This window comes from Heteronotia binoei, chromosome 4 (assembly GCF_032191835.1).
Source record: "Heteronotia binoei isolate CCM8104 ecotype False Entrance Well chromosome 4, APGP_CSIRO_Hbin_v1, whole genome shotgun sequence".
Lineage (NCBI taxonomy): Eukaryota > Metazoa > Chordata > Lepidosauria > Squamata > Gekkonidae > Heteronotia > Heteronotia binoei.
Window position 1 is genome coordinate 153829989 of NC_083226.1, and position 27778 is coordinate 153857766.

Consider the following 27778-nt stretch of genomic DNA (forward strand, 5'->3'; position numbering starts at 1 on the left):
ATTTGTGATAAGTGCCTCATCTTTTCAGAGCATTGATTACAGTTTTGTTGTTTCTATTTGGCATCAGTCTAGTTCCGTATCTAATATGTGATGAGCTTCCTACATAGCTTCACAGAAGTCAAAATTCAACTCTGAACACTCCAAAGCTGTATAAAGACTTTGTGGGGGAGTTCAGTGGTGGAAAAAGAAAATGCATGCTTTTAATTGCCAATTAATTGTCCAAAAAGATCACAAGTAGGTTTTGGCTGAACTAGATGTACAGCCATGTTTTTATGAAATAAGACATGGAAGTTTCTTGTTGAGAATTCTATAGCTATTGCAATAATCGAGAAGAGACCAATAATGGTAGGTTGCATCCTCCCATTTGGTCCATCAGTGTTCCCTGCTGCACTGGAGGAAGACATAGCCACCAAAGGACTAAATGGCATTTCTGGACTTATTTGGACAAGCTTTTCTTTTCTTTTTTGTTGGTATTTTATCGCAATAAAGAGCGAGAGATTGTGTTTTGAACAGACTCCTGTTTGTGAGTTTGCAGGCCTTTCTTATCAGATAATCAATTGTATTTAAATATTTTTATGCCATCTCTTCTGTAAGTGCTGGCAGTGATTGAAATTGATTCTTGCATTCTGAAGAGTGTTTTAGAAGTCCTCCTGTTCTATTATAGCATATATTAGCATATTTTGCATCATATTATTTTATATATAGAAAAGAACTATAAGCATTGAGGTCTCTTGTCTGGATGGGTGACTCTTCAGTGCCTTTATGACTGCAGGGTTGTGTGTGCTTTGTCAATCTGATTAGGAAATTAAATTCAGTTATGTTTCATACTGATAGGTATGTGTTTTCCTTTTCTCTTAATCACAGTTTAGCAGTCGCCAGTGCTTTAAAAACAAAATGGCAAGTTCAGGAAGACATTCAATTTTGAGAGAAGCATATATATATATTAGAAGGCCCCGCCTTGCTTCACGTAAAATCACACTTATTCTGGACTGATTAAAAATGGTAACCTTCCGTAATTCAGTCCATGTATTAGAATCTCCATTTTTCCACAGTCAAGTTTGTTTTGAAAGATGAAATTTATCTATCCTTTCACTTTAACAGTCTGGACTGTGAGTTCAAAAAGGTGGTGAAAATGTTGTTAAGTGGTCTTGAATGCTGGCCTTGGAAGAGAATTTTAACTACTTGCAGTGGAATATGAACAGTGTGCCAAGACTTAGCTATTATGTCAGCCAAGAGGCACCTCCAGCAGCGCCAGTTTTCTCAGAGGAGATGTTTGTCAGCGTTGTAATAAATATTCGTGAATCAGTGAGAAAAACGCAGCCAGCTAATTCACCTCAAAACCTCTTCCTGTCTCATCCTAAACTCTTCCTGGTAATAGAACAAATTTTGAGTCCAGTGGCACCTTTAAGACCAACAGGTTTAATTCTGGATGTAAGCTTTTGTGTGCGTTCAGATACCTAGTGATGCCAAGTGTGTATTAGCTTTTTTAAAAACCCAGCCTTCAGCAACACCCATTCATGGTTTTTATACAGTTTGTGCCCAATTAAACAGATAAGCATTTTCAAGCAGTGCAAAAAGCTCCTCTCCACTTCCCTGTGATCTTGCTGTCCTTTATAGAAGGAAACTTGGCTAGGTAATCCTCAGGAGAACCATCGATGATGATGTATTATTTTTTTTTTCTAAAGAGGTGATACAAGGTTTCAGTACAAATATTATTCTTCCATTTGTCTTCCTGAGCCTTGGTTGTTAAAGGAAATGTCTTTTGTTTTACTGGGGAAATGGAGTTTTGCTTTTAAAGATCTTCTTAGCATGTCAGAGAACAATGTCAGAGGTGGGCCATGGCTCCGTGGTAGAGCATTTTTTCTTGTATGCAGGAGGTCCCAGACATCTGTAGATGGATCCAGTAGTAGACAATGTGAAAGAACTCTACATGAGACACTGGAGAGTCCTTCCTGTCAAAATATTGACTTCAGTGAACTGACAGATAACCTGACTTGGCAGACAGTACAATTTCCTTGGCAGTGTTGCATACGTATTGTGGGAACCACTAGCAGTATCTGCAGACAGACATAGGGCATTAATATTGCTTGTCTTATCAAGCTCTGAAGGCCACACCAGGATATTGTTATCAGATTACAGGAACTATGACAGGCTTAGGCGTAATAAGTTGCACACCCTGCTCTTTGAACTGCATTTCCAGTTATTTATTGTCGGCCTGTACACATGAGCATTCAGTGGAGAGAGAAGGTTAAATTTTAACTCCCTTTCATGAAACTTGTTGGATCCCACTCATACTTGAATATAGGTGTGCAAAACATGGTTTGGACCAAGGCTTTTTTTGTAGCACAAACTCCTTTGCATATTAGGCCACACACTCCTGATGTAGCCAGTCCTCCTGGAGCTTACAGTAGGCCCTGTAAAAAGAGCCCTGTAAGCTCTTGGGAGATTGGCTACATAAGAGGGGTGTGGCGTAATATGCAAAGGATTTCCTGCTACAAAAAGAGCCCTCGTTTGGACTGATAATAACCGTAACCAGCTCCAGGTCCGAAAGGGAAGGGAAGGGGAAGGGGTGTGTGTGAGAGAAGGAAGGAGCCTTTTAAGTCAAGGGGTGCCCTAGATCTAGTAAAAGATTTCTGTTACTCTGGTAGGACATGGCCTTTGAACCCCAGTTTTCAGACTTTTTCTCTTTTCTGCTTCTACAATAATACTTGATTTTTAGAATTAGGTGCATAGTTTGAGTGAATAAATCCTTGGGGGAACCTGATAAATTTAAAAGTCAGCTTCTCCGTCTAGACCAGGGGTGTCAAACATATGGCCCAGGGGGTGGAACTGGCCTGTCCAGAGCTCTTATCTGGCATGCGAGCAACTGGTGAGAGGGAGGGAAGGCAGGAGGCTGCTTGAGAGGGTGACAGGGACATGCAGTGAGGTGTATGTGGTCAAAGCTGTCAAGAAATAGAAAGGAAATTGATGGGAGGAATGGCAGTGAATGTGGAGAAAGGGATGGGATGAGCAGGGGAGAGAGAAGGAGGAGGATGGCTGGCATGTGGATTGGGGGGCAACTGGGCTGCCTTGTGCATGTCACTCTGAGGGGAAAGTCCTCACGGTCTTGGAAGTGAGTGGAGGAGCGAAGGGAGAAAAGTGCACCTCTGTCGTTGCCACACATCTAAACAGCCACAGAGCTGGGAGGCAGAGTGACTTTTGGGGAGGAGATGGTGACCTCCTCCACACCTGTTCTCAGTTTATGAAGGAAAAGGGGTCATGGGAGGACAAAGCACCCCTTGGTGGTTTTGGTCTTGGACAGCCTCTCTGTCAGGCCTTCTCTGCAGCCCCGCCACTTCTGAGGGAAGTGCAGGAAAGCCAGATTTAGGCCCCGCCCCTCCTCCTGAACCAGGACCCTGTCATATGTGCCACCTGGGGCCAGTCACTCAGCCTGTACCACCTCATAGGATTGTGGGGGGGGGGGGGAGGAGGAGGTCTGGTGTGCCTTCTCTATCCTCAGAGGTAGAACAGGGTAAGGGAGGAACAAAGAGCGAGAGACTGATCTAGCCATGCTTGACTGCTGAGGCTGGGCATATGGGGTGGCAGTGCTGAGAAACTACCTTATTTACTTACAAGGAAGATGACTCATCTTCTAAAAGTGCTGTAATTAATTTGTATGGAAATGTAAGATACCCCCCCCCCTTTTTATGGTATCCCTTGGAAAAAACATAATATTGTATATGATTAAATACATTTACTGGGGCTTTTGTAGATTCCCCAGTAAATCAAGTGCTTTCACTCCTAGGTATCAATTCCTCTTGCTTGTATTTTGAGTAAGAAATAATATTATTAATTGGGTTTGCCTGTGTCATTTATAAAGTTTATATCTCTAGTCCCTGGCATTACACTTTATGACACAGATGGCCTGGCCTGGCAAAATAAAACTTATGTCAGATCGGTCCCTTGTAACAAATGAGTTTGACACCTCTGGTCTAGGCTTTTATGTACTTTTATAAAGCATGATAAAAAGCTTTAAAGCAGGGGTGTCACACATGTGGCCCGCGGGCCAGATCAGGCTCCAATCAGGCCCTCCAGCAACTGGCTGTCATCTGCGTCATTTCCCCTTGCCTGCTTTTTTCACAAACCATTTTGTGTTTCTCCCCCGACAGGCCAGAGCAGCAAAGCAGCCTTTCCCTCTCCCTGCTCTCTTTTCCCAAAGGGAGGAGGAGCAGCCTCAGCTAGTGAGGGAACTTGGCTCTATAGCTCTGTTGAGAGATTAAGTTTGCCAGACTCAATTATTCACTCTGCAGAGCTACTGAGACAAGCCTCTCTTCCTTCTAATAAATGGCTGATGCTCCTCCCCCTCCTCCTGCACTGGGGAAGGAAAGAAAGAGCCAGAGCTTCCTTTGCCAGTCCTCACCATCAGTTGAGCTACAAAGAATGCTTTTAAGACTAGCAACGTTTTAGTGAAGGTATGATCTTTTTGCCTTGCTACAGAGAGAGAGAGAGAGAGTTTTGTTGGGCTTCTGACTGGGTTCCCCTCCTCTTTTTCACTGTACTCATGTCCTCCAATCTTTCTCAATAGGAAAGCAAGTGAACTATTTAGAAGAGAAATATCAGCATTAGGCTGAGAATGTGTTCCACCTCAGGGGTGCGGCCACACCTCACATTAAAAGCGGTGTGTAGCGCTCCAATTTGAACCGCTGAATATTGATTAGATGCAGGGCTGTTCAGACGAGCATCCAAGTATGCGACTCATTCTGTTGAGCGATCACACATCCAAAACTATCACGCTGTTTTCTTGGAGCATGTGTGATCAGATGTTGATTTCTGGAAGGGGGGGGTCCATTGAACATGCGCCCAACTGTTTGGAGGTGGGAAATCAAACAATGCTTCATAGGCAGGTGGGAAGGGGGGAAATTTCCGGAATTAACATTGCAGTTTCAAACCAGGGAACTGCCAGGAATTAATTTCCTAGAAATTGGCAGTGACAATAATATCTGGAAATCCTCCACATTGGAAAAAAAAGATTTTTTTTCCTGTTCTGAAGAGTGGGATAACGTTTCTCCCCCCCCAATCCTGTGTTGATTGGAGAAGCAGAAGCGTCACCTCAGATTCCCGGATGATCTGGCAATGCGCATGTCTGCTGCAGCTTTTTTTTTTTTTTTTTAAAGGTGGGAGGGGTGGTAAACATTCCAAGGGGCAGTATCGTGCTTGAGCTGTCCAAACAGGAAAAAGCCGATTTTGTGTCGCTGTTTTGAAAAAGGGCCGGACTTTCTGTGCTGTCAAATTAACGTGGCACTGATCCGCAGCAAGTCGGAATGACCCTGGATGACGCTCGATTGCCAGATGTAGATGTCTGAACGAACACATTTAATCCGTCAGCGAGACGGAGCTGTGTCGCCACTAATGGTACGTCTGGCTGCACCTCAGGTTTACCCAGCAAATTTTCCTTATTTTTTTCTTTCACATTTTCCTTTGATTGGGGGTCTTGAATTTAGACTTCCCAGATAGTAGGCTGACACTGACCACTGTACATGGCCATCTCTCTGTTCTTGTAGTTGTTTTGGATGGGGGGAAGTTGTATTTTTTTTTTTTTAGTTGTAGTCATTTTTCTGGGGAAGATTATAGTTTTGTAGACAAGCACATAGCCCTCAGTCTGTGCCATGGTGCCTCACATGTTCTTGACTAGTACTTGAAGCAGCTTCTGTACAACAGCTCACAATGTCCAGCTGCTTCATGTTCCTCTGGGTCTTAGGCTCAAAGCATTGACCATGAGATGTCTGTAATGAATGTCAATGAATCAAAAGTAGGTTTGCAATTTACAGATGTGCACACCTGAACAGCACATATTCAAGACTGGTACAGCACAGACATTGTCTGCAGTTTTTGATGCAATAATTCATAGCAAGAGGTGACATTTATCGGAGACTATAAAACAAAATATTGCAAGTGTGCTAATATTTTAAGCCAGTTTTATTTTAAGTAAAAAAAAATCTTTAATTGTGTGTCTGTGCCCTTTATAAAGTTTATATGTCCACTACCTGGCATTACATTTTAAGATACTCCTGGCTCGGCCCGACAAGGCCTCATTTATGTCAAATCCGGCCCTCATAACAAATGAGTTCGACATCCCTGCTTTAAAGACTGAGAAACTTTTTCTCTCTCCCTCTCTTCTCTTCTCCCATGGCATTCTTTGTCATGATGATACTTCAGCTCCACTTGGATTTGTGATACAAAAGCAAGTTTGCAAAAGAAAATTCATTCAGATGTTGACATATATCTCTGACTGGTCTCTAGGACTGCTGCTGCTTTTAATCATTAGGGTTTCTATGGTGGTTTTAAAGTCAAATGGGTTTTTAGCATTTTTAATAATTGCATATTTTTGTAGATCCAGGTGGGCAGCCATGTTGCTCTGCAGTAGTAGAACAAATTTTGACTGCAGTGGTACCTTTAAAACCAACAAAAGTTTATTCAAAGTATGAGCTTTCTTGTGCAGGCAAAAGCCAGTTTGGTGTAGTGATTAAGTGTGCGGACTCTTATTTGGGAGAACCAGGTTCAACTCTTCACTCCTCCACTTACAGCTGCTGGAATGGCCTTGGGTCAGCCATAGCTCTTGCAAGAGTTGTCCTTGAAAGGGCAGCTGCTGTGAGAGCCCTCTCAGCCCCACCCACCTCACAGGGTATCTGTTGTGGGGGGAGAAGATATAGGAGATTGTAAACCGCTCTTAGTCTCTGATTCAGAGAGAAGGGCGGGGTATAAATCTGCTGTCGTCTTCTTCTTGAATAAACTTTTGTTGGTCTTAAAGGTGCCACTGCAGTCAAAATTTGTTCTACTGCATATTTTTGTTTGTAACTTTTACTGCTAAAAGGCAGGGAGGTTGCAGAGAAATTGAATGAATCCACTGAAGAAAACTGGGACAGTTACTCATGCTGGAACCGCTGTTCCCGGAAGGGTGCCAAAATCCAGTAGAGATGATGAGATGCAGTTCCAGAGCTAATGGACAAATTAAAAACTAGCAAGTTGCCTGACCTGGATGGTTTATTCCCAAAGGTTCTTAAAGAACTGAATGAATAAATGAATGAATGAGTAGTTGTTCATCTCCTGACTGGAATGCGCAACATTACTAAAACCATACTCCCTTTCATATGACTGGAAATTAATAAGTGTAGTGCCAGTTTTTCAGAAGAAACCTGGAAGAGAGACAGATGATAACAGACAGCTACCACAAAGTCTGTTCCAGATAGATTAGGAGAAACTGTTATTTAAGGTAAAATAATTAAGCTAACAGAGGAACACATTCTAGTGAGACAGAAATCTGCATGGCTTCTGTAAAGGGGAGTCTCACCATCCTTTTGGAGTGTGAAGAAGAAGAAGAATTGCAGATTTATATCCCGCCCTTCTCTCTGAATCAGAGACTCAGAGTGGCTTACAATCTCCCATATCTTCTCCCCCCACAACAGACACCCTGTGAGGTGGGTGAGGCTGAGAGGGCTCTCACAGCAGCTGCCCTTTCAAGGACAACTCATGCGAGAGCTATGGCTGTCCCAAGGCCATTCCAGCAGCTGCAAGTGGAGGAGTGGGGAATCAAACCCGGTTCTCCCAGATAAGAGTCCACACACTTAACCACTACACCAAACTGGCTCTTTGTTAATTCACTGTGATCAAAGGTGATCCAATAATAATAATAATAATAAATTTTATTTATATCCCGCCCTCCCCGCCTAGGCAGGCTCAGGGCGGCTAACAACAGTTCAATAAAATTATACAATATAAAATAGGTTTAAAACAACAATTAGATTATACAATACTTTAAAACAATAGACATACTGGGACTTCCAAAGAAGCTCACACCTATGGCTGCCCAGAATGCACCCCAAATTACTGAACCTCAGGATATAAACCCTTGGAGCCTATTTTAAAATTTTTGCGCATTAAAGGAAGAAGGAATGATTTTCACTGATTCCTCCTTCCCACAGGAAAGGACCTATATATAGGGTCACCATAAGGCAGCAGCAACTTAATGACACTTAACACATATATACATGCTGATAGATCTAAGTGTGCTATACATCCACAGTATTCCAATGTATTTCTCTTTTAGAACAGTGTATCAAAATAATGAGGGTTTTTTTTGTATTGATATACTCAAATAAGGGATATGGGCTGTTTATCTCATTACATATACTAACCCATCTCCCACTATATTTTAATGTACCCTTTTTTCTAATGGCAAACTAGAATGTATTTCTCTTTTAGAACAGTGTATCAGAATATTTTGGGTTTTTGTACTTACATACTCAAATAGGGATATTGGCTGTTTATCTTATTACATATACTAACCCATCTTCCACTATATTTTAATGTATTCTTTTCTTCTAATGGCAAACCATAATGATGTTATAACCTCTTGAGATACTAATGCCCTCCATTTAAACCCACAACTAATGAAGCCAGAATGACACCCAGATCTATGGCACTTCACACCTATGACATGTCTGCTTTTTATCACCCTCCACTGTTGTTACAGCCCAGCTAACAATACTAACAAACACAGACCCCAATCTGTGATTCTTTTAATCTGCTAAAAACATTCCCATGACTCTACATACCAACTCACTGCCCACTTTCTCTATTTAAAGATGGCTTGCCATTCCAATTTTGTCTGATGAAGCCTGCATACAAAAGCTTACATTCTGAATAAAAGTTGGTCTTAAAGGTGCTACTTGTCTACTGCTTTGTTATATATACATGTTGTTTGCAACTGAAATTGTATTGTTTAAGAGAAACACTGAAAACACAGAGGAAACACCATGTGGTTAGCACTGACTTTTTCCTTTTTGCAAGCAGTTTTGAAAGCTTTCAAATTGCTATCACTCCCAAAGGGTCAGCAGGAGCGCTGAAGAAAGTATTTGTGCTAGATTAAGAAGTTCACTGGGGTCTTCAGGAAAACTGCCAACATTTCTCGAAGGCCTTGCCTTTTGAAGCCAGACAAGAGTTACCTGCTTCCAGCCACAGACTGCTCCTTGGATGTTGTTATTAGTGAAGAGATCAATCCCTAATGAGTGTGAATGAAATGGATGTTTTTGTGGAAGGAAAACTAAATGTGCTGTCTTCTGGGGCAGCCAGTTTTAGTAATGTCCACACATTATTTACACGTTTGAATAGATGCCTGTGATCGCACTGTCGTGAAGCAACTGTTGAGATACTGAACAGGCAATAATCAAAGAGTAGCATGGTGGTCTTGGTCTATGTTCCTTGTTGGGGATAGCGTGTTGCACAGTTACTTAGCGCATTGCTATGGTTTCTGGGGGCCAACATGCATTGGCTTCTTCTTGAATCACAAGAACTCCTAGGAAGATTCACATCACAGCCATAAGCCAGAACCATGGAGGGGAGTGAGCAGAGCTGCCTTTCATAAATCCCTTCTAGGCATGAGCCCTGTGCAAGCCACACGGTTAATTCTCTTAGGGTCGTTACTCATCTAGTTTACTTGAAAGCTGCAGGAAGGGGAAATTGTGTTTATTTTTGAATGTTTACACATGCCTTCTCAGTAAAAAAACATGACAGGGGTGGCTAAGATAACAGACATTCCTCTGCCACCTCCAGGGTTGTCTGTGGCTTTGGTTGTGTACAAGCAATAATGTTTCAGAGGCTTGTAGGTAGACAGTACATACCTTATACGGACCAGTGGCCTGATTCCGTATAAGGCAGCTTCATGTGTGTCCAAGTAAATACAACTGATAATTGTTATAAATAATAATGTTTTTGTCTTTGAGTCTGTCTACCATCCTCCTTATGAACTGCTTTACCAGTGTAAGAATGACTGGGGGTGGGGGGGAGGAGAATAGGCTGATAGGGGATGGGGGTTGTTTTCTTTTCTACACGAGAATGGCACAAATGCCTCATTCCCTCAGGAGAAACATTAAGGAAGGCTATCTCAGTGCCAGGTGTACAGAGTATTGTAGATACCATTAGGTTAGGAGGACTACCAATGAACAACAGAATACATACGGATAGTCATATAGCTATTTCTCACACAGGACAATGGTTGTGTCACATGTTAACTAATCCAAAAACCACAATTCCTACTGCATGTCAAAAGGTTAAAAAATGTGTGTTATGTATGTCAGAAATCATCTCTTCCAAACTGCACAAATACAATGTTAAATATATAGGAGAAAATAATATATAGCAACAGCACTGTATGCTACATATGGCAATAATATGTCCACAATTATCCAACTTTAACACAAGGCAAACATGCCTAAATATTTAAAGAATAAGAATGAGGATGACAGTGTTTGGAAGATAAGAATAATATCAACAAGACAAGCTCCTGAGTATGACTTGTTTCAGTATTAGTTGAGGTATCTTCTTCAGTATATATAAAACACTTAAAGTTTCCAAAAATGCTGAAAACAAGGAAAACAGCTAATATGTTGTCACACCAACAGTTGTGCTTTGTAACACGTCTGTGAATTTAAGTATTCATAATTACCAGGCAGTTTAACAACGTTAGCCATAAAATCCAAATGTGAATATTATAATTACCTTATTATGCAGAAGAGAATTTAATTGAAACAAATTGCTGTTACGGCAGTCCGAACTATAACATGTGCAACTCCTCCTTTAATGGCATTACATATGTCGTTTGAACATACTTTTAGAAGAGAAGAGATTGTTAACCTTTCTTTGCTTCCCCATAAAAATGTATGAGGCACAGTATTCATTGCTGCATTTGAATCTGTTGCAGGCACTTATTGAAGGCTTTGGGAGTTTTAATCACGCTGATATTAAGGTACCAGGTTCTTAAAAATGTGCACTCTAGAACGGATAGGAATAAAACTCTACAGGTTAGACTTCAGAATGGCTTAGATGTGTCATTATGTGCACAGCAGTGCCTCATCTATGGCTACATAGCTTTGAGAATGATCTTGTCCAGGAGACACGAGTGCAGTAAGCAGATCGGTGTAACCCTTTGTGGCATGTTAGTGTATATATTTAATAAGAAAAGTGAAATACCTGAGATATATTTGGATTGGGCAGAGGAACATCTAGGAAGATTGTTTCCATGTGTGTAGTGTATCCAGGAGATCTTATGATTGTCTGACAGCCGGAAGTTCTAGCTCTTTAGCATTATCCAGGGTTTGGCACAGAGAAGTGAGCTAGAATTAGTAGTTCGGGAGATTGTCCAGTCAGTCTGCATACCCCATTGTATCAACTTGGGCTATGATCACACACACTAAATGATGCACTTTCAACCCACTTTTAATGCACTTTAAGTAAGATTCTATTAGTCTGAAAAACAGCATAATGAAAATGTGGCTCATCGGCGGGGGCGGTTTGTAGCAGGAACTGCTTTGAATTTTAGGCCGCACACCCCTAATGTAGCCAATCCTCCAAGAGCTTGCAGGGTTCTTCTTACAAGGCCTACTGTAAGCTCCAGGAGGATTGGGTACATCAGGGGTGTGTGGCCTAATATCCAAAGGAGTTCCTGCTACAAAAAAAGCCCTGCTGATCATTAAAAACAAACAAACGCTGTTCCATTTTCTGGTATTAGAAAGAAAATGGGTAGGAAACTTAAAAACAAGGAAAAGAGCCACAGTGTTCTATATGCTGCTGTCACGAGCCAAAAGTCCAAAATCAACATTAGCGAAATTGAAGCACGTGTCATTGTGTATGAGACTGTAGTGCAATCATTGTAGCGCAATCATTGTACCTTTATGTTTCCTACGTATGTATAATAACCCCCTAGTCCATAGTAGTTCTTACTTCTGAGGCTGGATTATGTTGTTTATGTTTAATTCAATTTATACCCCGCCCTCCCCACCGAGGCGGGTTCAGGGTGGCTATTGCTGTCGAGTGATTCTGTTGCTGATGAAACACGTAGTTTGGCACTTTGCCTGGTTGCGCGGCACTTTCAGATGTATAGAACTAAACAGATTTATGCTGTAGAACATCAGGAACATCAGCTGCCCCAAGGCTTCAAAAGCGTTGGGTTTTGGTTGGTGATAAATGCTGATCTCTGGACACAGAAAGATTTGCCTGCTGCAAAATTGGCAGCATGCCAGGGAACACAGAAACAAATATGGCATAGAAGAGTTAGATAAGAGGATGTCTTCAGCAGTTCAAAGCCACACAGTTGTAAGTTCTTACTGAACTGTACCCAGATGGTTTATACAAGAAGTGTTGTAGAAGATTGCCTGTTTCTGTCTACAGGAGTCCTGCTGTATCTACAGCGAACCGTAACGAAGATATCAGTTGCACATTTGAGTCAGTGCCATTAAAGAGCTGTTTTTACTTCTGAGTAAATATACAGGCCCTGACCTGAGTTGTCCAAGCTAGCCTGATCTTATCAGATCTCTGAAGCTAAGCACTGTTGACCCTGTTCAGTCTTTGGATGGGAGACAACCAAGAAAGTCTAAGGTCACTACAGCAAAGGCAGGCAATGCAAACCACCTCTGTCCGTTTCTTGCCTTGAAAACCCTGTGTGGTCACCATTAGTCAGCAGCAACTAGACAGCATTTTCCACCATCAAATAGGACTAAACTGTACATGCCATAAAACCCAACATGCTTTATATTTAAACAGGCCCTTTTTGTAGCAGGAACTTCTTTGCATATTAGGCCGCACCCCTCTGGTGTAGCCAATCCTCCAGGAGGATTGGCTACAGTTCCTCCTACAAAAAAAGCCCTGTATTTAAACTAGACCGCCAGCCACTATTAGGGCACCTGTCTGTGGAATGCCAATCTGGGCCCTGAATCCCTGGAATACTAATTTTGTACACACAGATGATATGACCTGATTTCAATGAGGTGTTGAATGCTTACAAAGCCACAAGATAAGGTTGTTTTGTTTGTGCATTTGTAACATCTCTTGGTTGCATTTAGCTTTTGCTAGAGTTCAAGCCTTGTTCTGCACCCTTCACATTATAAATCAGGTTCTGTTTCTCTACAAACACTCACAGCTTTGTGTCAGGAATTGACAAGTCCAAGGAGCCTGGTCTTCATGGTGCCTTTAAATTTCATTGTGGCGCCTAGTATTTTCAGCAATGATAATATAGAGTTCCTAAGCACTTCTCGGAGGAAGTATAAACCACTGTTGAGAAAGAGAGGAAAGGGTCATCTTTGACAACTGAAAGGCCTATTATGTTTGGCACCATGGGAACTATTTGGACAAAAGCCATGTGAAATAGGGACTATAAAAAAGATGGAAATTGCCCTAGATCGAGCAAAAAAATCCTGGCTGGATCAAACCCAAAGCATATTTATCATTTTGCATCAGGTTGCTATGTTGCATGACCTAAAAATACATATGGATGGAGTCCTCGTCATTGCTTGTTTATATGTTAATGTTACACCATTCAAGGAAACCAGGCGTCTTCTATACTGGCTCCAATACTCAATTAAATGGAACTTTTGAAAGCAGTTGTGGAATGATTTAAAATTGGGGAGAGGTTATTCTAGGCTTAGAGGTTAGCTTTTTGGGGGGGGCGGGGAACGACAGGCAGTCTCTAAACCAGTGACCACCAGTGTTTTTGACTGAGTCTGACCCTTCTAGCCCAGACAGCTCAGGTTCTGATCTTGAAGGGTTGCCCATGCGGAGTTGGTCCTTACATTGCCCAGTCAATTTTAAAGGCTGGAAAGCCTCTGCTCATATCTTGTTTGTAGAAGATGTGTCCTCTTTCTGCTTGATGTGAAGAATCGCCTATATTCCTTTTCTTACTCTCTGATGACTGTATTAACCTCTAAAGGGGTAAGCTTTTTACTACAATGTTAAAAATCATGGTTTAATCATCTGGTGGGCTCACAGTTTTCCAGCTGCACTGTTTTATTCTCTGGATATTTTTAGCATATTCAGTAATGTATGCTTTCCTTCTGTTTTAAAGGAGAAAGTTATTCCCCCCCCCCCGCCTTCTTCTGTGTGTCATGAATTAGCAGACCTTTGCCATTGAACCTTTCACTCAGTTTATGTTTGTTAAAGAACTATGACTGAAGACTTGTGAAGTTGCACAGATTGTGTGAATGTAAAGCTTTTTGTGTGTGTTTTTTTAAAGTTTAAAACTTAATTTTATATTATGAAACCACATCATTATTCTGTTTGTGTTTTACGTATTGTAATGAGCGTTAGATGTTAAGATGTGTTAAAGATATTTTGTAGGTTGAATCCCTAGGCTCTGAACCAAACTAGGAAGGGTCAGCTGAACTTCACTGAAAGTGGCAAGCACATTGTCCTTCAAAACCTTTCAATTTTACAGGCTTCTGGCCATAACAATAAGGAGCCGCTCGGTGCAGAGTGGTAAGCTGCAGTACTGCAGTCTAGGCTCTGCTCATAACCTGAGTTCGATCCCGGCAAAAGCTGGGTTTAGGTAGCCATCTCAAGGTTGACTCAGCCTTCCGTCCTTCCAAGGTCAGTAAAATGAGTATGTGGCTTGCTGGTGGTAAAATGTAGATGACTGGGGAAGGCAATGGTAAACTACCCCATAACAGAAAGTCTGCCATAGAAACGTGATGCAACGTCACCCCAGAGTCGTTGCACTGGTGCTTGCACAGTGGACTACCTTTACCTTTTAGCCATAATAATAATAACCCGGAAGAATAGTTTCAAAGGGTAACCATGCTGGTCTGTTGTAGAACCATTAGATTTGAGTCCAGTATCACCTTCTTTATTTCCAGTAAGTGTAAGGGCCAGAGTATGTGACTACCCTTGATGAATTGGTAAAGACACTGACATTCATTTTAACTCATCCATAAACCTAGTAAGATCATCCTCTTGTTTTAACCACTTGCAGATACCAGGAGGCTGTTCACAAATGGGATGAAGCACTTCAGTTAACTCCAGAAGATGCTACTCTCTATGAGATGAAATCGCAGGTAAACACATCAAGATGTTTTGGCAGTTCAGAAATTTAGGAATATTTATTCATACTGACTGTGGCCTATTATACAAAAAATAATCCCACAGTGGAATCTGTATGAGCAATTCTATTCCTGCCATTTCCATTCACTGAATATTTGGCTCTGTGCACAATCCAGTGTTTAAGATTTTAGGGGATAGAAGTGAAGGAAGTACTTGTGGAATAATTTTTCTAGCAACTCTTGGTAGACATCAAAGACATCATATTGTGGTTGGTACATATTGTTGTGGGTCAGCCAGGGCTCAGCAATAGCGAAGAATCCCCAGGAGAAGAGGACTCCTCAGGGGAAGCCAGTCTTTGTGTAGCCAGTCTTGAATCAACAGAAGTGGACCAGCAAGAGAATGAGATGCAGGCTTATCAGGATTCAAAGCCAACAGCTGGCATAGAACACTGACACTCTCCAGCCCTGATGCAGCAAGTGAACCTCAGTTAGCTGTTCTCATCCCACCAGTGTCTCCCACACCCTTAGAGTACAGACAGAAGCTGAGAACAGACAAGCTGAGAACAGAACTGCAGGCAAGGAGGCAAAGTGCACACTTCATGGCCCATCATCGGCAGCTTGCTGATGACAAAGCTGAGTAGTTGCAGGATTACTTCTGAGCAGCTGGCTGCAAGCATGACCCTTAAGCATAGGGCTATTAAAATGAGCCAAGAGAGGTTGTTGGGCATGGGTGCAATGTGTACGTTGGATGCTGACCTGCTGCCACTGCCTTGGCTGACTCCTTAGCACTCTGATCCTCTCACCCTGGACTGAAACAACCTTGCCTTGCTTTCTCTCTGCTCCTTGGACTGAATGCCATTGCCCTCCTTTACTCTCTGCTCTCCTGACCTTGGACTAAATGACACCGGGCATCAGAACCTGCCAACCAGGACACATACATTATAAGATACCAGGTTTTAAAAATCAAAATTATTTAATGAAATCTAGTACTTGGAGCAAATGTCAGGTACTGTTTGCGATATGTAACTGAACAAACAGTTTGATACAGAAAAACCTCGGGAGAAATCAAAATGAGAGGTTGAAGAGTTTAATATTCAAAAGTATTGTAGCTAACAAAAATGATTAAAAAGTGTAACAGCAAAGGGTCATGTCCCAGGGTAATAGTAATTGTGGGCTGCACTATGAAAGTACTAAAGATCTAAGAATTCAGACATGAATAATTCTATTTTTCTACCATAAAAAATTCAATTTCAAAGTGACCAGGTGACCAGGTCTCTTTGGTCCATGTCTGTGTATCACAAAAATAATAAAATTCTAGCTGTACTTTGTGCTCACCTAAAGCAAAAACTCTGTGCTGTAAAAGTGGATGAGTTAAGCAATTAATGCGTTTTCAGAAATAACCACTGTATTCCATGGTTCTGAACTACGTAAATAAAGCAGTAGCAGTAGAAAAGAGTCAGTAGTACCTAAAGATGAACAAAATTTGTGGCAGGGGATGAGCTTTTTCTTCAGGCATCTGAAGAAGTGAACAGTGAACAGCAGCCATGAGCTTGCTTTCATGGGGAGGGCAGGATATAAATTGAATAAAATAAAAAATAAACAAAAACAAAATCTTACACCCCACTGCAAATTTTGTTCATCTACTATAGAAAAAGAATATTTTAGTGCTGTACATTTTGCTGGAGATGTTCCTGAGTTTTCATTTTTACCTTTAAAAAGTAGAGTTGTTGCATCTCAGAGTATTATAAACTTTGTAATAATAGCCAAAGGCTGCTAACTGGCAGAAACCATCCAGTATAGGATATCAGAAGTCAAATTCAATTGTAAGACACTTATTTAAGTGTATACCACTGCAGATGGGAGGGTTCGCCGTCTTGCCAAGGTGAAAGCCCTCCGTTGACTAGGAATCCCCAAAATGGAGAGGTAGGTCCATGGGGTCCAGTTCTATGAGCCCCAAAAGAAGGTGCCCCTATCTTTCATTATTTCCAACAGGGGGAAGGCATTTAAAAGAAATGCAATTTCTTTAAATGTGATGGCCAGAACTCCCTTTGGAGCTCCATTTATGCTTGTCACACCCTTGCTTCTGGCTCTACCCCCAATGTCTCCTGGTTTCACCCCCAAAGTCCCCAGATATTTCTTGAATTGGACATGGCAACCCTATACAACACGTTGGGGACCCCTGCACGAGGCCATAGTGTCATTGCCAGAAGTCATGCCTCACTATCTTAATTCAGGTTTCATTATCTTAATTCAAGTATTGGACATTCGATATTGTTTTGGCTCTCTTTTATTTATGTTATTTATTTATTTAGAATTTATATCCCGCCCTTCCCACAAGTGGCTCAGGGTGGCTTCCAACAATTGATCAGACATAAAAATTAAACAATATTTAAACATGTAAACAATTAAACATTTAAAACAGATAAAACCTTAAAAATTAATAAATATTCCAAATATATAAGAAGAAATCTGGCAAGCTACATTGAGTTCTCATCTTAGCTAGGTGTAAGCTAGCCGGAAGAGGGTCGTCTTACAGGCCCTGCGGAACTGAACAAGGTCCCGCAGGGCCCTCACCTCCTCCGGCAGCTGATTCCACCATGTAGGGGCCATAACAGAGAAGGCCCTTTCTCTGGTGGATTTCAAGCGGGCTTCTTTTGGCCCAGGGACAGTAAGGAGATTTTGTGTTCCCGACCTCAGTACTCTCTGGGCAACATGTGGGGAAAGACGGTCCTTCAGGTAGACAGGTCCCAGGCCATATAGGGCTTTAAAGGTAATAACCAGCACCTTGTACCGGACTCGGTATATCACTGGAAGCCAGTGCAGGGTCCGAAGACCCGGCCGAATGTGTCCCCACTTTGGGAGACCCAGTAACAGCCGGGCTGCGGCATTCTGCACCAGCTGTAATTTCCGAGTTCGGGACAGGGGCAGCCCCATGTAGAGGGCATTACTCACAGTAATGATAATAACTCACAGAGCTACTGTTTATTCCTTTAAAATGTTGTGTACTGTATCCTGAGATATAGTAGGGTACCCAAGGCCTCTTTCAGGGTTTATGTGTATGTATGTTACCTAAAATATACGTAACAGAAAACATATTAAACAATAACAGCAATAAAGCAGCAGCGAAGTTGAAGCCAGTAAGAACTAGTTAGGGGTAGGGGGAGCCACATACAAACTCTTCAGCAGTAAAGGGTCTCATAGATAGGTCAGACTTTGCCTGACATCTAAGTTACCACACTCTGAAACCTACTTTCCAGGTAGGGCTAGAACCATCACAAAACGGTGCCTCCCAATTCCAGCCCTTAAAGGCAAGACATTTCAGAGTGCCTCGCATATTCTAAGGAAGAACATAAGAGAAGCCATGTTGGATCAGGCCAATGGCCCATCCAGTCCAACACTCTGTGTCACACAGTGGCCCAAAAAAAACCAGGTTCCATCAGGAGGTCCACTAGTGATGCCAGGACACTGGAAGCCCTCCCACTGTTGCCCCCCCCCCCAAGCACCAAGAATACAGAGCATCACTTGCCCCAGACAGAGAGTTCCATCACTATCCTGTGGCTAATAGCCACTGATGGCCCTCTGCTCCGTATGTTTATCCAATCCCCTCTTGAAGCTGTCTGTGCTTGTAGCCACCACCACTTTCTGTGGTGAAGAAGCAGTCAGGGAGGAGTGAAGACTCACTCATCCTCTTCTGTTGGATCCTTAGGACAATCATAACCACTCTGATTTTGTTCATTTTTCACTCTGATAATATGACCACAGTTCGGAGCAACTAGGTGCTTTTGACTGTGAGGCTGGATGGCTTTTCTTCCACACTTCAGCCCTATGTGAAAATGGAAAGGTTCTTTAAAAAAAAAAAACTTAAAAGTGCAACATAAATGACTAATCGTAAGAAACTGCTTTGAAAATTTTATGTGGGTGGTTTCAATACTGTGCCCACTTCAGTGCAGCCAGATTCTTTTCCTTGCGGAAATGGTTCAGTCATCGACACACCTTGACAAGAGGGGTGTCATTAATTTCCTTACCGTTAGCAATATTTTTGAAATGGGCTGAGTCTGAACTGATCTGACTCTCAAGCAGCAATATCAAGTGCTCTTTCTCCCTCCCGCCCATTATTCAGCATCAGCAAATGTTATGGAGACTGGTCTGGGGTACACTCAGTTTGTTAATGGCTGGGTCAGTGTTTCTAGGGAACTTAACCTAAAGGCAAAGGTGAAGGATCAGCCATGGTTTTATTGTTGCAATCAGTGCTCATGGGTTCTAATTTTGGTTGTGGTGTGATTGCTCCCAGAATAGAAACTCCTGAGTCCATTGTTCTGATCTAGATGTACAAACAAGACCTTCCCATCTTAAATTTTTACAACCCAGGAGTATCCTGTAATTGCCCCAATTTCCCCAGATGTCACACGGGAAGAATTAAATCTCATTAGAGACTCAGAAAGGAGAAACTCTGGCTCTGCCAAACTGCCGCCTGATTTTCTGGCATGTTTTCTCTTAGAAGCATAAAATTACCCCCCCCCCCTCTCATTTTTTTACATGTCAGCTGGCATAGCTTTTCTATACAAGATCCTGTTGGCCAAGTTGAACAGATAAAATAATCCCATTGTGGAAGAGAATATGTATCAGGATGTGTGTTCTTGTTTTATCACCAAAGCTTCCTGGTCTTCCATTTTAAGCCCAGGATTAATCCCCGTTGAACTGGTAAATTTGCATTAAGATTGGGCTCATGCTTTACCAGACCTTTCAGGAAGCAAAACTCTAGTGGGTACTGTTGTTGCCCCACCTCTTCCTTTGAATGGACTTTCACTTCACCAGTGCTCTTTGAGCCTTTTCCCCTCTTCGTGAGGGCTTGGACTGGATGGTATAGCCACTTTCATTCTCTGTGAAAACAGAACTGATTGGACTGTGACATTTATTCCGGGGCTGGGCTCCAATTTTTCTGCACTTTTGGTTAGGTATTGTGAGATATGTTTTAATACAAACCTATTATGATGTAAGTGATATTTGTGCCACACACTTTTGTATTTTTGTTTGGATTCTGGCAGAACAGGGTTTTTGAATGAGATGAAAAATAAGACCTTATTAAATAATAGGTATTTTATTTAATAATATTATTATTATTAAATAATAGGTATTCCCTGTGGCGCGGAGTGGTAAAGCTGCAGTACTGCAGTCCTAAGTTCTGCTCACAACCTGAGTTCAATCCCAGCGGAAGCTGGGTTCAGGTAGCTGGCTGGAGGTTGACTCAGCCTTGCTTCCGAGGTCGGTAAAATGAGTAAAATGAGCTTGCTGGGGGGAAAGTGTAGATGACTAGGGAAGGTGATGGCAAACCACCCCATAAAAAGTCTGCCATGAAAACATTGTGAAAGCAACGTCACCCCAGAGTCGGAAACAACTGGTGCTTGCACAGGGTACTTGCACCTTTACCTTTTACCTTCTTAGGTATCCATAATTTCAGTAAACAGAAAAGTTTTGTTATCCAGCACTCACGGGGAAAAGTAGTTGCCAATTGATCAAATGTGCTGGATCCCCAAGCATATTGCTGCCCTCACTCTCAGAGGAACCTGCAGCCACAAAAGCCCACCCCACTGTAGGGACACACCTGGAGGGATCCTTCCTTCTGCCCTAGGCCATGGAGCAGCCATGCTAGCAGGTGAGCTACCTAGGAGAGCTGCTTGGCAGAGCTGGCAGCTGACCGCTCATGGGAGGCTGAGAAGGAAGGAGGCATCTGTGGATGACATCAATTGGCAGCATGGGCTGCTAGAAGCCAGAGGCATCAAACGGAAGAGGCTAGTGGGGCATACACTGAAAACACAGGAGAATAGTGGCTGGGGTGGGAAGGCGATTGCTCTGTGGCCAATGCCAGTTAAGTGCCCGATAACAAAGCTTTTGCTGTATTTGTAATCTGGACGCAGTGAAGAACTCAAGTGATTAGCATGCATGAAATTGGGGGGGGGGGGAGTAATGAAGTGAGATGATCCTGGTGAAGGAGAAGGTGGTGCTAGAACCAGTACCTGAATTCCAGTGTCTTTACTGGCCATTCACTCACTGCATTATGCCCGTAATTGTCTATTTAATATCAATAGCTGGCCTTCCCGTGAAGATCGGAAAACCTACAAGGCCTAGGATATGTTTTTTCTGTAAATCGGGGAATTTGTAAAAATATGAAAAGCTGAGATAACTGGATTTCCCAAAGCAAGATCTTTTACTTCCTTGAGGCCAAAGTGATTATACTAAAGGCAGCAGCAGCTCTGGCATATCCATCCTTCAAGTGGCAGACTGTAGCAGCCAGGTGGTAAATCTTTCAATCCCATATCTCCATTATGCCACACACACATTGCACTAATACTGAGTGATTTCGAAGTGCTTTAGCAATCCTCCCCCTTTTTTGTGCTTTAGTGTATCTACAAACTTCACAGTGGACCCATAAACAAGAAACGCATTCAACATCCAGACCTGGCCTGAAACCTCATACTATTTCAGTGAGTTTTAGGCTGGGAGATGGATTAACAGACAGCTCGGTGCTTGCAGAGGCTACACTGGGGATCATTGTGCTACAACACCTTGCAGTGCATCCGTTTCTTCACAGTCTTCCCTTTCAGATTTCTTCTTTTCCTTCTGCAGGGGAAGGAGAATCCCTGGAAACCTCTGATGTGGTCCAAACGGAGAGCTTATAGAGTTGTTGGTCATTTGATTCCCTTCTGGTATTGGAAAAGTATAGGGTTTGGATTCACGTAGGTTCCTGAATTGGTCAATAAAGCAAATTTAAAAAAAAATGTACTCAGTCTTTGGTGCATTTCTTAAAAAAACAATGCACACACCCCAAAAATACGTTAAGCAAGTGAAAATTGAATGGATCTGGTTGTGTGCGGATGATTCTTAATATCAATGTTCTGTAAGTTCTGCTGGAGATTGATGTGACTGCCCACAACAATTATCTGTGTTGCAAACTAAAATATATCTTTTTTTTTCCTTTGACCCTCCCTTCCCTTTTGCAATATACTTTGCTGGCATAAAGACTTGCTGCTCATTGTTTTGACCCCAATTAGGTCCTGATGTCCCTGCACGAAATGTTTCCTGCAGTGCATGCAGCAGAAATGGCTGTCCAGCGAGATCCTCACTCTTGGGAGGCCTGGCAGACATTGGGACGCGCTCAGCTCGGATTAGGAGAAATCACATTGGTAAGTGCATACCCCCCCCCCCCCCAAAAAGTTACTGTCTCCTTCAGAATTTTGTACATCAGCATTACTATATACATGTCAGCAAGCTGTCAAAAGCAATTTTTGTTTTAATGAATGCAGTACAGGGATTTTAATCAGAATCTGTGTTGCTCCTCAGCATCACGTATTGTTTAGTGAACAACCATGTCAAAGAGATTGCCCAGAGTCAGTCACCTGTCCAGGTTGTACAGCGCACACCTTCCCCTTGTGACTTGCAGTGCCTGAGTTTGCTTTTGACTTTCTTGGGTCAATATAGCAAAACACTCACATGCAGCTGTCCACTCCTAAGAGACCCAGGCTGTATTAAAAAAAATAAGCAAGCTTAGATTACTGTGACATTTTCCCTCCTTTTATTTTAAAGCAGCCTGAAGCTTTTGGGCTCTAGTTGGTTTTATCGGAGAGCTACAGAAGCAGGGGAAGTGCTCCGCTGATTCTGTCTTTCACACAGCTCAGGAGAAATCCATTGGATTTTAAGGAAGTCTTTTGCTTCAGGCTAGATTGAATATTGCTGATAGAAATGACTGAGGTTTTTTTCCTGCCCTGTGTCTGCTTCAGCTAGCAAATAGGCAGAACAAACAGAACACATTGCACTTGAGCAGCAGGGGAATTGCCCAGAGATGCAACGTTTGCTCAAAAGACATCAAATCTGTTTTTTCTTGATTTTAGATAAAGATCAGCACAGCGCCATGGGATTTTCATTCCATTTCCTAATCACAATTGATCCAGAACTTGGGGTAATTTTATTGATGGGCGAACCAGGTGAAACAGAAACAGATGGGTTGTTCTGCATCTGTTTGCATTGACTCTGCTGTGGATTGCAATTAACAATCTGAAGGTAGAAGTGTGGAGATGCAGACCAGCATAACAATTCTGCAGGTTGGGGTTTTTTTTTTTTTTTGTATAATTCCCAGAATGGTTATTCTGCAGAACCCTAGAAGTCGAATACCTTCTGCAGGCCAATTAAAGGACAGTTCTTCAGGTGGCTGATCTGAGCATCATGTTACCTAGCGGAGATATACTTTGCAGAACTTTCATTCCCTAACCTTGCCACATGAGCTCTGTATTGTGGGGCTGAGCAGGCCCTGAATGGGAACAGAAGGACTCAGAGTTGCTTGAGACAGGCCTTATCAGCACTAATACTCCCATCTATGCTGTGGAGTCCTGTGAGCAGGAATTCTACTTCGTGAGCTACTGGCATTACAGTTGTGAGCTACGGCATAAATTAGCTTGCTCTGGGGCCATTTTTACTGAGCTAAGACAAAAATGTGGAAGCTGGAGGCTAAAAACCTGTGAACTAGCTCACACTAACTCAACTTAGAGGGAACACTTACCAGCACCTCAGTATAAGTGCTCTGATAAACATATGACACTGCTTTCTATTGAGTCAGGCCACTGGTCCATCAAAGGTCAGTATTATCTGCTCTGATTGGCAGCAGCTCTCTAAGGCCTCAGGTATAGGTCTTTCCCTTCACCTACTACTTGATTTTTTTACCTTGAGATGTTGGGGATTCAACCTGGAGCCTTCTGCTCTACCCCTGAGCCGTAACCTTTTTTCTTAGGATATAAAACCAAAACTTATAACGATGCTGGAAAATGCAATGAATGTCATGGTACCGTTTGTTAGGTGACAGTCAGGTAAAGCAAATCTAGAGCTTTGTGTTTTGTTGAAGTGTGATTTTAGAACCTGTGACTCCAGAAGGTTTCCTGTTGATTAAGAGGGGGATTAATGCAGTGTCTTGTTATGTTTTCCTTTTAGTCCTGTGCTTTTTGTTTTAAAGCCCTAGCAATACCTGGTAGCAAATAAGAACATAAGAGAAGCCATGTTAGATCAGGCCAATGGCCCATCCAGTCCAACACTCTGTGTCACACAGTGGCAAAAAAAAATTTATATATATATATATATATACACACACACTGTGGCTAATAGCCACTGATGGACCTCTGCTCCATATTTTTATCTAAACCCCTCTTGAAGGTGGCTATGCTTGTGGCCGCCACCACCTCCTGTGGCAGTGAATTCCACATGTTAATCACCCTTTGGGTGAAGAAGTACTTGCTTTAGACACAACTGTTTCACAGTGCATTCTTGTCTAGTTAAAATTTTAGACAATGTTATTCTGAAAGTAATTTGAAAGTGCTGGTAAAGATGAGAAAGGACAGGAACTTTAGTTATAGTAAGAAAATGGAATTTTCTATAGGGAATGTAGAAATGTACATTTAAAAAGAAATCTAAACTGGATTAAAGAGAGAACAATACAATACCTCCAAACAGTGTTACAACATCGGAGAACAATCCAATAAAAAGAGTGTAATGCATGCAATAAACAATTCAATAAAGATGGATTACAGAATGAGAAACCAGTGCAATAAAAACAATACAGTGCCTGCAATAAAGAATGCAATGACAATTGCTGCAAACGTCCACAGGCGTTCAAACTGCAACTCCGTTTCCTTTGTAAAGATGCCCTCCTGAGCAATTCGGTTTTACACATTTCTGCAGAATGATAGGGAAGTGGCACCCTTCCTGACCTTGTCAGGCAGGCCATTCATTGTGCCAGGTAGGAGCCACAACAGTGAATGCTCAAGTATGGGCAGCTGTGGGGTTTTGTCCATTTGCAGGGTGGCACCTTCAGAAGGCTCCGCTCCAATGAGCGAAGCTGCTACAGCAGGACATATCAGGAGAGGTGGTCCTGCAGCTTTGGGAGGCTTAGGCCGTGAAACACTTCTGGTAATAACCAGAACCCTGGGTAGAACTTTGAAGCGAATCATTAACCAATGAAGCAATTGCAGCATAGATGTAATCCGCACATGCTGCCTGGCTTGTGATGATAACTGAGCTTTGTGAACAGCTTGATATGTGATTTTGGAGAAGAATCTTGAGAGTTCCTTGGACTGCAAGAAGATCCAATCAATCAGTCCTAAGGGAAATCAACCCTGACTACTCCCTGGAAGGTCAGATGCTGAAGCTCAAATACTTTGGGCACCAAGGGAGAAGGGAACACTCACTGGAGAAGATCCTGATGCTGGGAAAGATAGAAGGCAAAAGAAGAAGGGGACAGCAAAAGATGAGATGGCTGGACAGTGTTACTGATGTAACAAATGTTCTATAAATTATGACTGTGAGCTGCCCAGAGTCCGTATGTGGAGTGGGCAGCATACAAATTTAAGGTAAATAAATTTTTAAAAACCATGAATTTGAGCAGACTTTGGAGGATGGTGGAAGACAGGAGGGCCTGGCATGACTGTCCATGGGGCCACAAAGAGTTGGACTCGACTGTGCGACTGAACAACCACAAATGCTCACGTTCAGAACATCCATCACATTGCGTTTATCCGAGGATCAGTCTTTCCTTTCCTGTTCATTTTATTGCTGTAACGGAAGCTTTAAAAAATTAATCTGCTGAAATGCCCCAGTGTTATATTCAGTTATTTCTGGGATACGTTTTTATTCCCATTTCTGCTACCAAACGTATCTTTAGCCATCCCTTAGAGGGCAGCACTTCCCTCCCTTGTGTTTATCTATTTCTTTGCTTCCTTTTATATCTCACCTTTCTACCTGGTGGGAATCTAAAGCAGATTACATAGTTCTCATCTCTGTTTTATCATCACAGCAGTTCTCTGAGCTAGGTGAGGCTGGATGTGTGTGACTGACCCGAAGTCACTCAGCAAGTTTCCATGGCAGAGGAGGGATTTGAACCTCTGTGTTCTGGATCCTAGCGAAGCACTTTAACCACTATACCACATTGGAAAAAACTGTCAAAATGTGACACAGATTTGACATTGCTAATAAATGTATGATAAGTCATACTTCTCTGCTTCTAATCACTGAGAGCCAGTTTGGTGTAGTGGCTAAGTGTGTGGACTCTTATCTGGGAGAACTGGGTTTGATTCCCAGTTCGCATGCAACTGCTGGAGCGACCTTGGGTGTGTCATAACTCTTTCAGAGGCTGTTCTGGAAAGAGCAGCTTCTGCCAGATCTCTCAGCCCCGTCTGTTGTTGGGGAAGGGAAGGGAAGGGAAGGGAAAGGAGATTGTAAGATGCTCTGAGACTCCTTTGGGTAGTAAATGGTGGGGTATAAATCCAATCTCCTCCTCCTCCTCCTCTTTCTGATGTTTCACAAGATAATTTAGTGGTTAGAGTGACAGAGAAGGGCTCAGATTCAAATTCATATAGTGCCACGAAGCTCAGTCTGTGACTCTTTCAGCAGAACCTTCCTCACAGGGCTATTGTGCTTATTGGATGTATCGCTCTGTTGATTGCATTGATTTACATTGTACAGTCTACCTTGAGCAGCCTGAATAACCCTGATTAAGCTCAGTTTCGTCAAAGCTTGGCAGCTGAGTGAGGTCGGAAGGGAAGTGTGGAGTTGCTACTCAGAGGAGGGCAACAGCAAACCATCTCTGCTCATCCCTTGCCTTGAAAACTCCTTGAGGAGCTGCCGTAAGTCGGTTGCAACTTGACACCACTCAATTATTATCCTTAATCCACCTTGAGACTCAGTGAGAAAGGAAAACTCTAAATAATGTAAATAAAATTAATTTTATGAAAACAAAATGATAGGAGAGGCATAAATGCCACCATGAGCTCCTCAGAGGAACACCGGGATAAACTTGCGATAGGTGACTTGTCTCTTAAGTTATATGCTGCATAACATCCAGAAATTTCTCCAGATAGGACCTTGACCTTCCCCCAAACATGAAAGAAGCCTACAATTCTAAGCAAATTCCCCACCCTTGGTTTTAGAGAGGAGTTCTGGCTTGTCTCCTAGTTCAAGTGACCCATATCATGTTTTGATTTTCTCCTAATTTTGCTAGCGCGCCCCCGAATGACTCTCCTCTGACTATGTCTTTTTACCCAGTGGCCGACATTAATCTAGAGATACTGTTATAATAAAAGGGCTTAGTAACGCAATTTCACAGCCTTGTAAAAGCAAGCGGGCTTTTAGTGACGATGTTACATAGTGACAAAGCTGTGCTCCAAGGGTTTCTTAAAAAGATATTTTTGGGGGAGAGAAGAATGTTTTGTGTGTTGTTTGCAATGATTAAGATAGTTTTATATTTACTCACAGTCTAAACAGTCTCTTAATGCAAACAGCTGTAAGCTGATGTTCTACTCAACGATGGCCACTGAGCTGTTTCCAGAGTCTGACTGATTTGGCGTGTTCAGAAACTTAAGTCATGTCAGTGAACCTTCAGCCAAAGAGGTCTCCACCCATCCACCCACCCACAATGACTGCTGATCAAGACGTTGGTGGGGGGTGGGGGGAAGTGCTGACCATAATCTGCAGTTCAGTTTAGTTTCTCATAGATCACAGGGTTCATAACTCTTTTCTGCTGAAGACTGATACATCTCTGTATGGAATGTGTTATGTCGCAGGGAAACGAGGGCAGGAATGTGCCGATTGCTCTCCTGCGGTTCTAGAGGCAACTCTGATGTTTTGAAAGAGATTCAAAGAAAACAACACGATCTTGGTTGGATTTACCTTCTGTCGACAGTAAAAAGCTAAAAGCTTTTCAGCTGCACAGAATTCTTCATTGGGCATCAGAGCTCTGTGCGAATATGAAACTGGAACATTTGTAAGGCAAAGGGTAAAGTGTGCCGTCGAGTCACAGAGACTCGTAGTGACCCCTTGGAATTGTGTTGTCAAGTTGCAATGGACTTATAGCAACCTCAAGGGATTTTTGTTGAGGCAAGAGATAGCCTGAGGCAGGTTGCCAT

General features: G+C 42.4%; 1 protein-coding gene across 1 annotated transcript in view; it reads left to right on the forward strand.

The window, feature by feature from the left end:
- TTC33 (tetratricopeptide repeat domain 33) overlaps positions 1-27778 on the forward strand; it is a 52703-nt gene that overhangs the window by 21352 nt on the left and 3573 nt on the right. Inside the window, exons 3-4 of the mRNA XM_060236043.1 lie at positions 14774-14855; positions 21890-22021. Of these exons, the coding sequence (XP_060092026.1) occupies positions 14774-14855; positions 21890-22021 (214 nt within the window). The remainder of the gene's footprint in view (positions 1-14773; positions 14856-21889; positions 22022-27778) is intronic.